The 17,621-nt window shown below is 40.9% G+C and overlaps 3 protein-coding genes across 3 annotated transcripts; all 3 read right to left on the minus strand.

The window, feature by feature from the left end:
* Positions 1-743: 743 nt before the first annotated feature.
* On the minus strand, positions 744-4,077 carry LOC308088468 (major histocompatibility complex class I-related gene protein-like). The gene is made up of 3 exons (XM_080432928.1): positions 3,778-4,077; positions 2,942-3,244; positions 744-1,418 (listed from the first exon to the last, which is right to left on the minus strand). Exons 1-3 carry the CDS (start codon positions 4,034-4,036, stop codon positions 1,222-1,224), a joined length of 759 nt encoding a protein of 252 aa, XP_080289054.1. The 5' UTR covers positions 4,037-4,077; the 3' UTR covers positions 744-1,221.
* A 2,793-nt stretch (positions 4,078-6,870) lies between these two features.
* LOC308088467 (major histocompatibility complex class I-related gene protein-like) lies at positions 6,871-11,608 on the minus strand. Its single transcript, XM_080432927.1, has 5 exons — positions 11,497-11,608; positions 10,643-10,909; positions 9,877-10,155; positions 9,069-9,371; positions 6,871-7,545 (listed from the first exon to the last, which is right to left on the minus strand). The coding sequence occupies exons 1-5, from the start codon at positions 11,543-11,545 to the stop codon at positions 7,349-7,351; spliced, it is 1,095 nt and encodes a 364-aa protein (XP_080289053.1). The 5' UTR covers positions 11,546-11,608; the 3' UTR covers positions 6,871-7,348.
* Positions 11,609-13,759: 2,151 nt separating this feature from the next.
* LOC308088931 (complement C1q-like protein 2) lies at positions 13,760-15,322 on the minus strand (the record flags this gene model as incomplete). Its single annotated transcript, XM_080433513.1, has 3 exons — positions 13,760-14,043; positions 14,869-14,997; positions 15,250-15,322. The coding sequence occupies 3 exons, from the start codon at positions 15,320-15,322 to the stop codon at positions 13,760-13,762; spliced, it is 486 nt and encodes a 161-aa protein (XP_080289639.1).
* Between the last annotated feature and the right edge of the window lie 2,299 nt (positions 15,323-17,621).

A 17,621-nucleotide genomic window follows, 5' to 3' on the forward strand; every position in this document is an offset into this window, starting at 1 on the left:
CTCTGTCTCCCTTATGCCCCTCCCCAACCTTCCCAGCATGGCGTGGCTGTCGTTCAGCTGCTGCATGGCGGCGGCCGTCGCCACGCTTAACTCATACACCAAGACCCTCATCGAGATGCGACACCATGCCCGCCTGTGGCTGGAGGAGGTGCAGGCCGCCTCCCACGCCCCCTCCTACGACGAGGTGGAGGGAGGAGCAGGAGGAGGCATGGTGGGACCTGGACTCGGAGGAGTCGGAATCTACGCAGTCAGCCAGCTGATGCAACTGGCCCAACAGGGGGTGCTCCTGAAGATATAGTAGGACACCAGACATACTGTATAGGTGTGATGGCGGGTGACACTGTTGTTGTGTTATGTAGACATATGCTGGGTTCATTGTTTACCTGGTATCCTATATGGTATCCTATAGTTTTGTTTCCCTACATCTAGATAGATAGAGGTAAATCATAGTATAAGAACATGAGGACAGATGCTTAAAGTGTTGGACAGAAGATTCAATAATCTCTACAACCAGGGGACAACAGAGAGACAGAGTAAAAGACAGAGGGGAGAGGAGACTATTGCTTGAGTAGTCTGTCACATACGATGGTATCATGAGCCATCTATTTTTGCTGCTCAACAAATAAATAATAATATAAATCAGGGTTTTTAGAGTGAGTTAGAGTGAGACAGTTAAACAGGGTTTTGGGGGTCACTTTGACAGTTGACAACTATATCAGCTGTTAAAACAGGAGACTAAACCACATGGGAGAAAAACGCTTTATTTTCCCTGTTCATCTAAAAGACAACAAACAATTACTAAAGTATGAAAACAGTCCAAGTCCATGTATTGTGTAGAGATTGTACAACTCCACCCCATAGCATGGGGACATTTGGATGCAACCTGGTAGGGTTACCAGGTTGTCGGGTAGGGCCCGACAAGCTCAGTGCTTCTCCCTATCCCTTTTTCGGACACTTGGACAATGGTGCAGTAGCAGCATGTAAATCACTGGCAATTAACACAATGTATTTTTTATGTTATGTGTAATAAAAATGAACTGAACTGAACTGAACGGAACTGAAGAAGATATTCTATTCTACTACCAAGTATCAAAGCAATAGAATGGCTACACAACTGTACTATGAGTCATGGTCCTGGCACAGAATGTATGTCATCATCATAAGGGGGGTGTGTAGGTCCTCTGGCATTGTGTACACAAATACATAACCTTCTCCTTGGTTTTACCGTTCAAGCAGAGGTACCTCAGGGACAGCTCTGTCACCTCCTGCAGGTAGGCCTTCTGGTTGATTTTGGTCATCAGGTCTACCACCACAGTGTCGTAGGAGAACTTGGCGGTGGTTGACCATGGCAACGAGGAAGATGATGATGACAGCAAGAGCAACCACAGCGATGATGAGGACGGTCGAATTGGGTTCAACTGCAGCAATAAAATACAAAAAACAGAAATGAAATATCGAGGAATTATCTTAAAACAGGATATCCATCCATTTATATGTAGTATCTGACTATATGTACATGTATACAGTATATGTGTATATGTAGTAACTTTGGTGGGGTGTATCAATTGAATATTCCACTATGATCGAACCATTCACTGATCCAAACTGGGCCACTATTTTGCTGACGCATATGAACACAACTCCACAAGGCACAAGCATATGAAGAAGAGCAGCCAAGAAGGAAGAAGGAACCGTTGACCCCAGAGGTCAAATGCCCCAAACAGCTCCGTTTACACACACCCTGCAGTACACATACACACACATATATATTGTCCAATTCAATTCTGGATTCCGGGACACCGTGTCTGGGATTGAGAATGTTGCATGACATCAGGACAAAAACTTGGAACAGATTTAAACTGGAAATAATGCCATAATTTGCAGGCTGTGACAGTTAGCTGTCACAAGGAGAGCTCCGCTTCCAACCAAATGGCCTGCGACCTATGACCATCAATCCTTAAGCACTCCTCAAAGATTGGAGGCAGAGTTCGTTTCATACGTTCATAGTTATTATCCATATTAAACAAGTGGTTATTACGTGTCCTACTGTGTAAGCTTGCTGTTATATTTGTAACATTAAAGTATGATTAAGTATAATTGTTTATCATACTCTCACTTATGCATGAAGGTACATTTTTATTATCATTTTGACTATTCATTATATTTCCAATATTCTTTCTAAACCTGAACCAGAGGTGTGACACTAAATTACAGTAGGAGAATATTGAATATAATAATATAATAAATCCTTGTAAGGGAATTAACTATAGATTGAGTTAATAAGTTACAGTAGTATGTTATGGGCTCAGATTTCTTTTTGCAACTTATTGTTGTCTGTCGGTCTGTAGAAAGATTATTATTATGGATGGGTAGATAAACTGCTATTTTGGTCCTGCTGTTTTCAGAGAAGCTCAAGAACTATAGTTATTTGGTCTTTTTAATATTGAAGCAGGAACACTACCAGACAATTGTCCTGTCCTCATCTAAATAAAGTAAAGTAAAGTAATTTAATTCCCCCCCCCCCCCATTATTATGGTGAGGAGTATTGATAAGTACCGGTATGGATAAGCAGTATGTATTTAGTTTTAATATGTGATCCAGCCAGCCATTGTCTTGTTTTACCCACAATTCAGAGTGCATATGATCATCTAAGTCAGTCTCAGGTTAATAATGATTTCCTAGCAAATTCCTTTGATCTAACTTATTTTGCAGCACATCCATTCCTCCTTTAGTCCTATAATAACAGTCTTAAGGTCCTTACACACCGGGGCGATTTTTTCGTGCGAATAATACGCTTTTTTTAAAAACCTTATAAAGTCAATGCAAGCGTACATGGCGCGAAAAAGCGGAAAAGCAAAGCGAAAAAGCGTCTTTTAATTATTCGGAACGAGTCAGAATTTTGCGTATATTCGCACATTCGCCGGTGTGTAAGGACCTTTACCCCGGTTAGTCTTGATCAGATCTCGGTCCAGTGTGTACTTTAAGTCCTCTTTGACCCCATAGAGCTGAAACACACAGTGGTACTGCTTCCAGTCTTCATGTTTGACTGAGGTCAGGTTCAGGTCAACGTTCATCTGGAAGGTTCCATCATGGTTGGGGAGGAGCTCTCCATGGTCCACGTTCTCCTGGAGCTCCTCTCCATCTTTAGTCCAGAACATTATGACTCTGTCTGGGTAGAAACCTGTAGCGTGACACCTCACTGGAGAGGATGGAGTCTTCTGGAGGAAAGATACAGAGGGAAGCTCTGAGAGAGAGAGAGAGAGAGAGAGAGAGAGAGAGAGAGAGAGAGAGAGAGAGAGAGAGAGAGAGAAGAGAGAGAGAGGATGAGAGGAGAGAGAGAGAGAGAGAGAGAGAGAGAGAGAGAGAGAGAGAGAGAGAGATTTTGTGGTTTGCATTTTAATGTGGATTTGTTGACTTTTCTTTGATTATAAGAACTGCTGTATTTCATGACAATAAAACACCTTTGAACAAATGTAATGAAAGAGAAATGGAAGAAGAAAAAGTATAGATAGAGAATGAGAGGGGGGGTCAGAGACAGAGAGAACAAGCTAAGAGGAGTGAGAGAAAATAAATACAGAGACAAAGGCAGGAAAGAACAGAGAGAAAAAGAGAGAGAAGGATAGAAACAAAGACAGGGGATAGAAGAAGAGAGAAACAGGAGAGAGACCAAAAGAGAGACATGAAGAAAAATAAAATGGAGAGGTGCGAGTCAGAGAGACAAAGAGACAGACGACTTGTCCCCTGGAGACCTTCATCCATCACATCATGTTGTTGTACCTGTTCTTTGTAGAGTCTTCTTCCCATAGTTCACAAACTTCTTCAGCCATTCAATGCACTCACTGGTGTAGTAGTTCTTCAGGTATGCTATGAAAGGTTTGTTTTGGTCCAATTTCTGTTTATGGATGAAACCCTGTGGTTTAGGAGTGATCCATGTCTCTGTCTTCAGGTCCAGTGAGAGGAAGTCCTCTCCATCATAACCAAACTGAAGGTAACCTTCAATGTCTCCGGTCTCATCATCCCACTCACAACCACTCATCCTCTGGATGATGTGGACACCTGACAGACAGACAGACAGACAGACAGACAGACAGACAGACAGACACTTAGTTTTTCTAACAATTCGCTTTATTTAAATGAGGACAATAGATGACGATGTTGTGATGGCATTGCATGATGACGTCATCATGTAAGAATACACATTGACAGTCGGATTGGGCTGAAACCTTGCCCAAAAGGAGTCGTTCGTCATAGATATGTCTGACGTCAGACTTGCCCAAATATGGAGACTTAGCCTGAAGTCACTCAGAATGCACCTTTACAGCCTGGCAGACAGCCCATGTGTTGTGACTGAGAGTGACAAAAAGAATGTAATTTAGGGATTGCGTCCATAATTCCAATCCTATACCTATGACTTGACGGCTTTGGACACCAGTGGGCCTTCGCATGAGTTTCTTACTCTAGGCCAACGCCATGAAGATAAGAAGAGTAGGCCACTTGAAGGTCACATTTTAGAATATGTTTATGAAAATATTTTTTAGAATGGGCCTATGTATGTTGCTATTATAGGAAATATGTTTATTGAAATGTCTGTAGATGCACTGCCTTACGGTAAATCTTTACATTTCACTATATTAATTTCTGGTAACACTTTAAGCCACCCTTAATTGTTTAGAATTCAAACCAATAAATGGTTACACTATAATGAAAACTTTTAAGTGTTTATTCATGTACAATTGTTTGTCAACAATTATAACTCCTACGCAAACATATTTTACATCATTGCAAATTAGTTTTACTAGGTTGCCTGTAGCCTGTGGAGGTCCAGCGAGTAGAACCAACCTGCCCTTTCAGCAGTCATCATAGCAGGTGGAGTTGGCGGCAGAGCAGACAGTGCAAGCCTGTATCTATCTGGTATTGGACCAGCTGTTATTAGTGGTTGGATGGTCCTCAGTGAAGTGGACCCCGGCTGTATGGACCCCCCGCTGACTGGTTTAGCACTCTGGATGGCTGGTTGGGATCAAGGTTATAGTTAATTAAATTTAACAAAATTACAAAAACTAGAATTGAAAAAACTAAAACATTTTGGTTAACTGATATGATAACAAAAACAAGGCTAACTGAAACTGTATTGTGTTTACAAAACAAATTAAAACTAACTAAAATCATAGAGGTTATGACCTTAGTTTTACTTTACGGACCAATCCTGCAAACTTTGGAAGCCTATGTTGAAACTGAAACCAGCGCACCCCAAAACAACAGGTTTGGGGATCTGTTGGTTACATGAAACAGTCACCTGTGCGTCCAGTCTTGTAAACAAATAATTGGTCTATAGTGCGTACCAAAAAATCCTGAAGGGGGCGTCAACAAGTGTCATTCGGTAGCGAGGACATCTTGGTGGGGTATAAACAGGTTGACTTAACATTGACCCCCACCAGTATGTCTGCAGCTACTATGCCACGCCCCCGTGGTGACGACACGTTGGCAAGCACTATATATGATTTTTTTTTTTGCATATTACTGTGTATTATAAGGCAATGAAGGCCTTATAATACAAGGTAATGAAGGCTAGGGTAGGCTAAGCCTTCCCAAATATTATGCTGGGAAATTCTGGGAATTGTGCAAATTATATATAATATATGTGCGCAGCATTATTTTGTATTTTTTAAAATAATAAATCAGTAAAATCAGGCAAAAATATGAATTAAAAAACCTAACCCTAACCTAACCCTAACCCTATAACCGAAATAAAGTAACCAAAAACCCCAAATAAACGAACAGAATCCGCCCAGAAACCGCATTTCGCTCGCGGGCGACCCGCAGCCTTACCAATTGTCAAGCTCACCCGCCGCCTATGTGTATTATTGTTTGTCTTTAAATGTCTCGATGAATTGAATACACAGGACTTTAATGGAAACAAGGCCTGGGCTTATTTGGGTTATCCTTTTAGCATTCTTTTGTGTAAATCTGTGCCACCGTGCTTTTTTTTCACCAAACTTTTAATAAAGTACTCAATCAAGATGGTGTCCTGGTGTGTAATTGATTTTTTTGGGTGAACTACTCCTTTAAACCTGAAACTGAAGAAGGAAAACAAGTCCAGCACCTGTGAAATACATTTCACGTCACAACCTCTGTCTCCCTTATGCCCCTCCCCAACCTTCCCAGCATGGCGTGGCTGTCGTTCAGCTGCTGCATGGCGGCGGCCGTCGCCACGCTTAAACTCATACACCAAGACCCTCATCGAGATGCGACACCATGCCCGCCTGTGGCTGGAGGAGGTGCAGGCCGCCTCCCACGCCCCCTCCTACGACGAGGTGGAGGGAGGAGCAGGAGGAGGCATGGTGGGACCTGGACTCGGAGGAGTCGGAATCTACGCAGTCAGCCAGCTGATGCAACTGGCCCAACAGGGGGTGCTCCTGAAGATATAGTAGGACACCAGACATACTGTATAGGTGTGATGGCGGGTGACACTGTTGTTGTGTTATGTAGACATATGCTGGGTTCATTGTTTACCTGGTATCCTATATGGTATCCTATAGTTTTGTTTCCCTACATCTAGATAGATAGAGGTAAATCATAGTATAAGAACATGAGGACAGATGCTTAAAGTGTTGGACAGAAGATTCAATAATCTCTACAACCAGGGGACAACAGAGAGACAGAGTAAAAGACAGAGGGGAGAGGAGACTATTGCTTGAGTAGTCTGTCACATACGATGGTATCATGAGCCATCTATTTTTGCTGCTCAACAAATAAATAATAATATAAATCAGGGTTTTTAGAGTGAGTTAGAGTGAGACAGTTAAACAGGGTTTTGGGGGTCACTTTGACAGTTGACAACTATATCAGCTGTTAAAACAGGAGACTAAACCACATGGGAGAAAAACGCTTTATTTTCCCTGTTCATCTAAAAGACAACAAACAATTACTAAAGTATGAAAACAGTCCAAGTCCATGTATTGTGTAGAGATTGTACAACTCCACCCCATAGCATGGGGACATTTGGATGCAACCTGGTAGGGTTACCAGGTTGTCGGGTAGGGCCCGACAAGCTCAGTGCTTCTCCCTATCCCTTTTTCGGACACTTGGACAATGGTGCAGTAGCAGCATGTAAATCACTGGCAATTAACACAATGTATTTTTTATGTTATGTGTAATAAAAATGAACTGAACTGAACTGAACGGAACTGAAGAAGATATTCTATTCTACTACCAAGTATCAAAGCAATAGAATGGCTACACAACTGTACTATGAGTCATGGTCCTGGCACAGAATGTATGTCATCATCATAAGGGGGGTGTGTAGGTCCTCTGGCATTGTGTACACAAATACATAACCTTCTCCTTGGTTTTACCGTTCAAGCAGAGGTACCTCAGGGACAGCTCTGTCACCTCCTGCAGGTAGGCCTTCTGGTTGATTTTGGTCATCAGGTCTACCACCACAGTGTCGTAGGAGAACTTGGCGGTGGTTGACCATGGCAACGAGGAAGATGATGATGACAGCAAGAGCAACCACAGCGATGATGAGGACGGTCGAATTGGGTTCAACTGCAGCAATAAAATACAAAAAACAGAAATGAAATATCGAGGAATTATCTTAAAACAGGATATCCATCCATTTATATGTAGTATCTGACTATATGTACATGTATACAGTATATGTGTATATGTAGTAACTTTGGTGGGGTGTATCAATTGAATATTCCACTATGATCGAACCATTCACTGATCCAAACTGGGCCACTATTTTGCTGACGCATATGAACACAACTCCACAAGGCACAAGCATATGAAGAAGAGCAGCCAAGAAGGAAGAAGGAACCGTTGACCCCAGAGGTCAAATGCCCCAAACAGCTCCGTTTACACACACCCTGCAGTACACATACACACACATATATATTGTCCAATTCAATTCTGGATTCCGGGACACCGTGTCTGGGATTGAGAATGTTGCATGACATCAGGACAAAAACTTGGAACAGATTTAAACTGGAAATAATGCCATAATTTGCAGGCTGTGACAGTTAGCTGTCACAAGGAGAGCTCCGCTTCCAACCAAATGGCCTGCGACCTATGACCATCAATCCTTAAGCACTCCTCAAAGATTGGAGGCAGAGTTCGTTTCATACGTTCATAGTTATTATCCATATTAAACAAGTGGTTATTACGTGTCCTACTGTGTAAGCTTGCTGTTATATTTGTAACATTAAAGTATGATTAAGTATAATTGTTTATCATACTCTCACTTATGCATGAAGGTACATTTTTATTATCATTTTGACTATTCATTATATTTCCAATATTCTTTCTAAACCTGAACCAGAGGTGTGACACTAAATTACAGTAGGAGAATATTGAATATAATAATATAATAAATCCTTGTAAGGGAATTAACTATAGATTGAGTTAATAAGTTACAGTAGTATGTTATGGGCTCAGATTTCTTTTTGCAACTTATTGTTGTCTGTCGGTCTGTAGAAAGATTATTATTATGGATGGGTAGATAAACTGCTATTTTGGTCCTGCTGTTTTCAGAGAAGCTCAAGAACTATAGTTATTTGGTCTTTTTAATATTGAAGCAGGAACACTACCAGACAATTGTCCTGTCCTCATCTAAATAAAGTAAAGTAAAGTAATTTAATTCCCCCCCCCCCCCATTATTATGGTGAGGAGTATTGATAAGTACCGGTATGGATAAGCAGTATGTATTTAGTTTTAATATGTGATCCAGCCAGCCATTGTCTTGTTTTACCCACAATTCAGAGTGCATATGATCATCTAAGTCAGTCTCAGGTTAATAATGATTTCCTAGCAAATTCCTTTGATCTAACTTATTTTGCAGCACATCCATTCCTCCTTTAGTCCTATAATAACAGTCTTAAGGTCCTTACACACCGGGGCGATTTTTTCGTGCGAATAATACGCTTTTTTTAAAAACCTTATAAAGTCAATGCAAGCGTACATGGCGCGAAAAAGCGGAAAAGCAAAGCGAAAAAGCGTCTTTTAATTATTCGGAACGAGTCAGAATTTTGCGTATATTCGCACATTCGCCGGTGTGTAAGGACCTTTACCCCGGTTAGTCTTGATCAGATCTCGGTCCAGTGTGTACTTTAAGTCCTCTTTGACCCCATAGAGCTGAAACACACAGTGGTACTGCTTCCAGTCTTCATGTTTGACTGAGGTCAGGTTCAGGTCAACGTTCATCTGGAAGGTTCCATCATGGTTGGGGAGGAGCTCTCCATGGTCCACGTTCTCCTGGAGCTCCTCTCCATCTTTAGTCCAGAACATTATGACTCTGTCTGGGTAGAAACCTGTAGCGTGACACCTCACTGGAGAGGATGGAGTCTTCTGGAGGAAAGATACAGAGGGAAGCTCTGAGAGAGAGAGAGAGAGAGAGAGAGAGAGAGAGAGAGAGAGAGAGAGAGAGAGAGAGAGAGAGAGAGAGAGAGAGAGAGAGAGAGAGAGAGAGAGAGAGAGAGAGATTTTGTGGTTTGCATTTTAATGTGGATTTGTTGACTTTTCTTTGATTATAAGAACTGCTGTATTTCATGACAATAAAACACCTTTGAACAAATGTAATGAAAGAGAAATGGAAGAAGAAAAAGTATAGATAGAGAATGAGAGGGGGGGTCAGAGACAGAGAGAACAAGCTAAGAGGAGTGAGAGAAAATAAATACAGAGACAAAGGCAGGAAAGAACAGAGAGAAAAAGAGAGAGAAGGATAGAAACAAAGACAGGGGATAGAAGAAGAGAGAAACAGGAGAGAGACCAAAAGAGAGACATGAAGAAAAATAAAATGGAGAGGTGCGAGTCAGAGAGACAAAGAGACAGACGACTTGTCCCCTGGAGACCTTCATCCATCACATCATGTTGTTGTACCTGTTCTTTGTAGAGTCTTCTTCCCATAGTTCACAAACTTCTTCAGCCATTCAATGCACTCACTGGTGTAGTAGTTCTTCAGGTATGCTATGAAAGGTTTGTTTTGGTCCAATTTCTGTTTATGGATGAAACCCTGTGGTTTAGGAGTGATCCATGTCTCTGTCTTCAGGTCCAGTGAGAGGAAGTCCTCTCCATCATAACCAAACTGAAGGTAACCTTCAATGTCTCCGGTCTCATCATCCCACTCACAACCACTCATCCTCTGGATGATGTGGACACCTGACAGACAGACAGACAGACAGACAGACAGACAGACAGACAGACAGACAGACAGACAGACAGACAGACAGACAGACAGACAGACAGACAGACAGACAGACAGACAGACACACACGTCACACACACACACGCACACGCACACGTACACGTACACGCACACACGCACACATACACACACACACACACACACACACACACACACACACACACACACACACACACACACACACACAACACACACACACACACACACACACACACACACACACACACACACACACACACACACACACACACACACACACACACATCTGTTAGCTCCTCGTGTGGAGTCTAATACTCTGCTACAGTAAGTCACTGATTTAAGTGTGTGTGTCTGTGTGTGTGTGTGGGGGGGGGGGGGGGGGGGGGTATTGTGGCTATGAAGTTAGTTTCAACTTACTGATTGTTTTTCATTTCAACAGTATGAAGTGAAACATCAACATACCTCCAGTGTGGTTAAAACGCTGCTTTAGAACGTCCATGTTGGCCTTGTAGAACTGGTGGTCACCCACAGCTCTTGCAGTGTTCGTCTCCCAGTACTGTGGGTCATCTGTTGTGATCTGGTTCATCCAGTCCTGTTTGGGAACGTATCTCTGTGTGTTGCTGTCAAAATGAATGATCTGAACATCATCAATCATCACGACTTTCACATACTCTGGGAAGTTTGGGACTTCAGAGGATGTAGTCATAAGGTTTGTCACGGTGTAAGTCACTGTGAAACAAAATGGATATATAACAGTTTAACCACTTCAGCCACTGCGAAAACAGCCGATCTACAAGCTCACATGTCCCAAATGTATTTTGATGTTATTTTTTTTATCTCAACAATATGTTACATATGTGGGTCTGTATCTGTCTTTCTGTCTATCTCTCTGTCACAGTGTAGTTGTCACTGTCCAGGTTTTGCAATAATGGTCCATTATTGCAAAACTTAATGGTAGAATGTTCAGTTAGTGTAGCCAGATGGAATACAAAAGAAATGTTCACACAAATAATAAGTACAGAACGCCCTCAAGTGGCTACTTTCGTTTTTGTTACAGACATAACTACTGAATGGCTTTGAGTCTTAGAATAGCTTAATAAAAATAAAGTGTTAAATAAAGTAGATCAATAGTCTGCGCTCAAGGAACTTAGTTGGAAAAGTTTAAACGTACGTATTTAATGACAAACCGGTAATCTTTTTTGTTTTACAAAACCAGGTCATTTCTCATTGCTGTAAACCTACGCAGTAGCAGAAGTAGCCTAAATCACAATGCACTGATGAAAATCACACGAATTTAAATAGAAGCAAGACTTTACCTGGAGAGGCGACATGATAAAACAGCCACAGCAAAATAAACTCTTTCATCTTGAAGTCGGTTTGAAGAATATAAATAAGGGAGAGCGCATGTCTGCTGTTTCCTCACTGTAGTTGATAATAAGTTTCGGTATCATGACGAAGATGTCAGCACCTAATTATAGCCAATAGACATTTAACAAATGCTGTTACATCATGTGTTTCTAGGAGGATTTCACCAACTGTCTGAGGTTGTTAAAAAGTAAAAGTAAACACAAAAGAAAAAGTGTGCCTCGGAGCACAGGTGGCTGCTGTGTGGATGGGAGCACAGACTGTGTGAATTCTGGCACGGCTATCTCTCCTCCTTCGGTGGAAAACGACTACACAACTGTTGTCACCCAAGATATTTGAAAATAGCCATTCTACAAGCGTACAATGCATCACATTGCCACACATTGTGACTGCGACATGATGCAATAAATTGGATATAAAAAAGAAAGACATTTAAAAAAGAAGAAAAACAAATACTTACAACAATTTAATTAATTTAAATTAATCAATTTAATAATTTATAATTTAATCAATTATTTTAGATAATAAAAAACGTACGGACCAGAAGATGGACCAGATGATCTGATGTGGCCACGATGGGAAGTAGCCAAAAGCAGAAAAAAAATAGTTTAAAAATAAATACATAGATTAGTTTGATTAAATGTTGCACCCCTAAAACACAATACATCATGTTTAGGACAATATTTGTAATATCAGCTGCAGGTGTACCTGCTGGAAGCCTACTCAATATGGGAAACCCCCCTCAGACACTCATACCAGAGTAACAGATCAGCTACACTAGTATCACACTTCAAGCTAGCCTGAATTCCTTCCTTAGACCGTCACTAGGGGGCGTAAACACACCGTGGCTGAACGCCACAGCAAGAAGCGACATCTTCTGGTTAAGTATATAATCTGTGCTACAAAACAGATTCAGAGGTGACAGGTCACATCACTCACTTGTATATGATTAAGTGCCCCTATATAAAAAATATTTACAGTACACAAAAAGCTTGTGCAATTAAGTATGAACAAATCAATGCCCTCAGTAGAGTAGTTTGTTCATATTGTGTTGTGGTGTTTCTTTTGGCCAATAGACATGTAAGTATACTGACATCATGCAATGGCCTCCTCAGGTTGACAACCAAACAGTGTGACCACTTAATCAGTTATTCCTGGGCCCATGATAAAACGTATTGAAAGTATTGTGGTGTGATGTTAATCTGTTCATAAATTACATTGTGACTGGCCATCCCCACAGTTTTGTCATTTAGGAGACGCTCTTATTCAGAGTGCAAGATAGGGAGTAAGTGGCATGAACCCTCCCTAGTCAACAGATGACCACAGAGTGCAAAGAAATTATGTTTGTGCTACATAGAGCTAGCATTTGTCTAAGCAACATTCTTATCAGTAAACAAGCAAACAACAAACATCTGTAACCGAATCAGCAACATACAGTATCGAAGTGCCAGGGGATGAGGTGAGGTCTGAAGAGGTGAGTTTTCAAACAGCAGCAGAAGATGTGAACACTACAGCATGACACATTTAGAGTGTAATGGATATGAGATACTGGATTCACAATACAATGTTAAAATATCAGATTTTTTAAAATATATTCAAATTTGTAAAGGGAATATCCATAGCCTAGGGTTTCTTAATATTAACAAGTGAATAAATGTCATGGGTATGAATGTGTTTAGGAATTTTCTAATTGCAGCATAGTTTTTCCAGATCTGCTTTGCTACATTGCATTGCCTAACACAACTTTTATGTCTATAATAGATATTGTGAAATGTTTTAATCACCATATATTGTTTGCCACCACTTGTGGCTGCTTGACACATGTTCATGTCACTTACTACAACCGTGCACTTTTGTATATTGATTTGGATAAGAGCATCTGCTAGTTATCAGGCTTTCAATTAATGTTTATTTATTGATGGTTTATGTAAGAACATTGACAGATTTGAACAGACCAAACTGTTTAAGGATCTTTTATTTGATATGACATTGAAATTGTAACACATACTGCACAAGCACCAGAATCATGTTGTTAATAATTGTTTATAGTGAAATGCTCATTTATAACACAGAAGGCTTTTAAAGAAGAGAACAAACAGAGAAATGAAAGGAAACCAAGAAACCAAAGCAATATGAGGCGCCCCTCCTGGGGGATATTGAGGGCAGTTTTTTATTACCTATACAGGTGAGTGTGCGTCTGTTTTACAATCCTGCTCACATGGGAAAGAGCAGGAAACCACTGAATGAGGTGTGGTTATTACCATTATCATAGACACCGCTGCTTTGAGGAAGACCCAAGTAGACCACGTCACCTTCCTGTAGCTCTACAGTCAATGCATTAGATAGTTCAACATAACCTACATCATCATTATAGTCATCACTCCAGAGAATCACCTTGCTGTTATGGTACATTGTCACAGCTGCCCACTGAAAAGCACGGACTTCAAATGCAGTGAATCTGAAGTAATAAACTCCTCTGATGGGAGCTGTAAACACACCTGCATCAGAGGAGAACAAGAGATACATGTACTGTATAATTAATAACAATCAATGGTGGAAAGTAATACATTAAGTAACTACAATGTTGAGAAACTTTTATTTTGCTTGCGTATTTCCAGTTTTTGATAATTCAAACTTCTATTCCAGGCAAATATTGTACTTTTTACTCCACTACAATTATTTGACAGCTTTTACTGTTTTTTTTTTTGTTAGTTTTTTTTTCAGATTTAGAGTTTTAATACAAAACATACTTTCAGCTGTTCATTTATTTGAAAATAGCAGATCTACAAGCTCACAATGCTTCACAGTTAGAAAATGTTTGAGTACTTTCACTTTGATAATTAAAGTATATTTTTATGCCAATACTTTTGTACTTTTACTCAAGTACATTTTTGAATACAGGACTTTTACAAAAATCTGACTACAAATAATCAAATACAATACAATACAAATAACCATACACTTAATAAATCTAAACATCTGAAAACATGTATGCAAAACAGCTCACTTTCTTAAAATTATTATTATATGACAATATAACACATGGCTTCATAAAGCCCTAAGTGCAATAATTACAGTTTTGGTTAACATTGAGTTATTTATTAAGTCTCAAAGTCAAATTACGATTTTGGGGCATGAACAGTTACCTCATGAATACATTACAATTAGTGCAATATCACTTATACCTGTAAGCCATTTGGCTGGCCAGTTGAAACACTTTAAAGCCATTTTCATTATTTCATATTCTTGGCGTAGTTACTGCACTAAAGCTTTGTAGGGCAGTGTAAATTGATTGAGTTTATATAGATGTGAATGGTCAGTACCTGTATCTGGGTTGTAGGCCTGTCCAATGTTGGTGACTACTCTTTTGAAAACCAGTGTGATTGCAGTATTGAAGGGTCCTATGCTTCCTTCATCTGTCAGCCCAGCAGAGAAAGCCACCTTTTGTCGTTCTGTGAACACAAGAGAACAAAATATTTGTGCTCACCATGTTTCAAGCTACTGGACTGTTGAAGAAAACATGTCATTCTCAGGCACTCACTTTCATGCCCAATACTATAAACAGTACACACTTGAATTGAATATTGTATTCATTTAAAAAATATATTTGTATATAGTAAATATGAACAGAGTGAGACCAAACAAAAACACATAAACATAAAGTGATTCTCAACAGAACCATCTATTAAAATATATTATGTTACCTGCATTACCTGTCTCCAGCTTTACGATCCTGCTCTTGGCATTGCTGAGCTCCACACTCTGCTCGACCAGCATGCTCCTCAACTCCCTCAGCTCATCCCAGATTTCTGGGGTTTGTCTCTTCTAACACCGAAATGATGAAACTGTGCCATGCCATCTGTGCGTTTTATCATCACTCTCGTGGGCTTTTAGCACCTGTTCTAATACCTGTCCACATCTAGGGTTAATATTTGGCCTCGGTGTCAGGTGCTTGTTTGGTGAAAAAACTAAAAGTGTAAAGCGTAAATGCTTGAAGAACATGTGGGGCAATTCCATCAAATGCTGGATCATTAGTGGACCTTTTCAACACGTCAATGGCTTCCTCCTAACACATACAAACACATCAATAAAAGGGTCACCAGAGATTTCGACCCAGGACAACTCGCCCAACCGCGAATTCGAGTCAGTTCGACCCAAATTTACCGGGTCGAATTATCTTTATTATTATCGAATTATTAACCCCTAGAGGGTAGTAGAGTACAAGGTGACGGTGGTGAGGTCCTGGAGGTACAAGGTGCGTGCATTCAGACCCAGTTCTTCATCTCATAAGCTAGCTGTCCTGACTTAAATCTTACTCTGCATGTACTTCATCACTTTAACTGACACAACAAACTTTATATACAGGGGGCTGGCGGGCTATGTTAGTGCAGTGAGTGGCAGTTGGGGCAAACCATAGCGGGGCAAACGCAGTCCCCACAACATCATTTACGATTCTGTGCCTATCGGTACATAACTCGGACGGCACTTAGTCGACTAGGAGACCATCGGCCGGTCGTCGCGGGCACTCGCGCCTGGAGGCGCTCGGGCGCGACTCCTTGGCCTCAAGGTCTCCTGAGTCGGCGTGCCTCCGTCATGGTCCAAAACTATACTTTATCGGCGAAAAAAAATTGTTGTTTGAAAAAGTAATGTCCCGAGCGGGAGTCAAACCCAGACTCCCAGTGATAGTGGATGGGGACAAATAATAATTGTTTGGTAAATCAATGTACATATTATTATTATTATGTCTCTGTCTCTCTCTCTCTCTCTCTCTCTCTCTCTCTCTCTCTCTCTCTCTCTCTCTCTCTCTCTCTCTCTCTGTCTCTCTCTCTCTCTCTCTCTCTCGCGGTCCGGGTCGAAATGTCAGGTCCAAGCGGGTCGAGAGCGGGTCGAATGGTCCGGGTCGAATCGTCCTGGGTCGAAATCTCTGGTGACCAATAAAAGAATGGTGGAAAACAAGAGAAATGGAGGCTTACAGAATTGTCAAGCCAAAGCCCAGATAAACATTACACAGTTACACAGAGTTCTGTACTGAAGGGTGGGCAAAAGTTGGGGTGAATGTTGTAGCCATACAGTAGCATTAAACTTACCAGGCCTACAGGCAAAAATGTATCAAAGTCAATTCAAGAGTTGAAAAAGGCAAAGGTTTATGGGGGTGTGTACTTTTCCACTGTAGTGCATGCACAGCAGGGAAAGGTTCTGTGTGAGAACAGAACAGATGTTTTTGACAAATAAAAAAATAGTAGCCTACCAAGGATTCTGGGGCAGCATAAAACATACTGTAACTTAAGTTGGGGGCCTGGGCAGAGTGGTTTCCCAGGACTGGCAGCATGGAGTGAGAATGGTCCTCCTGTATGTTACTGCATGGGGACAGTTGAACATCCCAGGTGGGAGCCGTTTGGGCTCCCAGTGCCAATTAGCACCGTAGATATGTGACAGATGATTTAGTGATGAATTGAGTATTGGACCACAATGGAAAAAAGGCCCTGGGGCTTTTTGTGTTATCCTTTTTGCATAACTTTTGATTGTACTACTTGTACTACCGTTAACAATCTTGTTAATAAAGTATTTAATCAATCAATCAACATCCTGCCTCAGGGTGCACAGCACACCCACAGTTTTTGTATTGTTTTGTTATTGGGTTATTTAAGTAAAATTTGTCAAAACACAATAGCATAATTTCTTCTGCCTAACACATACGTCATGTCCTAGTATGAGCGAATAAGGGAAGGATCAACGTCACGTTATTCCCTTGTTTGACCCGGCAAAGGGTAAAACAAAGGTGCTTATTGGTCAAAAACCCGGATGTGTGTCTCAAAGAATGTGGAATGATTATTGTGAAAAATACATAGGAAAAATATACCCTACCAGTGAAAAGTTCTATTTAGAACTATAGATGGGTTTCCGCGCGACGTCATCGCAGAGCAGAGTGCGCAATCTGCGCATGCGGGTGGTAGAACGAACCGGAAGCGCCATTCACTCTGTTGTTATTTTCGGGATTTAGATAGGCATAATGCTGCTATTTTAGGCATAATAGGCATAATGCTGCTATTATATACAAACAGATCCAACTTCCGAC

This window comes from Gymnoscopelus braueri (assembly GCF_963280865.1).
Source record: "Gymnoscopelus braueri genome assembly, chromosome: 7".
NCBI lineage: Eukaryota > Metazoa > Chordata > Actinopteri > Myctophiformes > Myctophidae > Gymnoscopelus > Gymnoscopelus braueri.

Excerpts from the sequence above, each read along its gene's own strand:
- LOC308088468 (XM_080432928.1), bottom strand. The coding sequence starts at position 4,036 with ATGAGTGGTTGTGAGTGGGATGATGAGACCGGAGACATTGAAGGTTAC. Across the intron at positions 3,245-3,777 it reads GAAGACTCTACAAAGAACAG|AGCTTCCCTCTGTATCTTTC; the intron begins GTACAACAACAT and ends TCTCTCTCTCAG. Across the intron at positions 1,419-2,941 it reads TCTGATCAAGACTAACCGGG|TTGAACCCAATTCGACCGTC; the intron begins GTAAAGGTCCTT and ends TTATTGCTGCAG.
- LOC308088467 (XM_080432927.1), bottom strand. The coding sequence starts at position 11,545 with ATGAAAGAGTTTATTTTGCTGTGGCTGTTTTATCATGTCGCCTCTCCA. Across the intron at positions 10,910-11,496 it reads TTATCATGTCGCCTCTCCAG|TGACTTACACCGTGACAAAC; the intron begins GTAAAGTCTTGC and ends TTTGTTTCACAG. Across the intron at positions 10,156-10,642 it reads GCGTTTTAACCACACTGGAG|GTGTCCACATCATCCAGAGG; the intron begins GTATGTTGATGT and ends TCTGTCTGTCAG.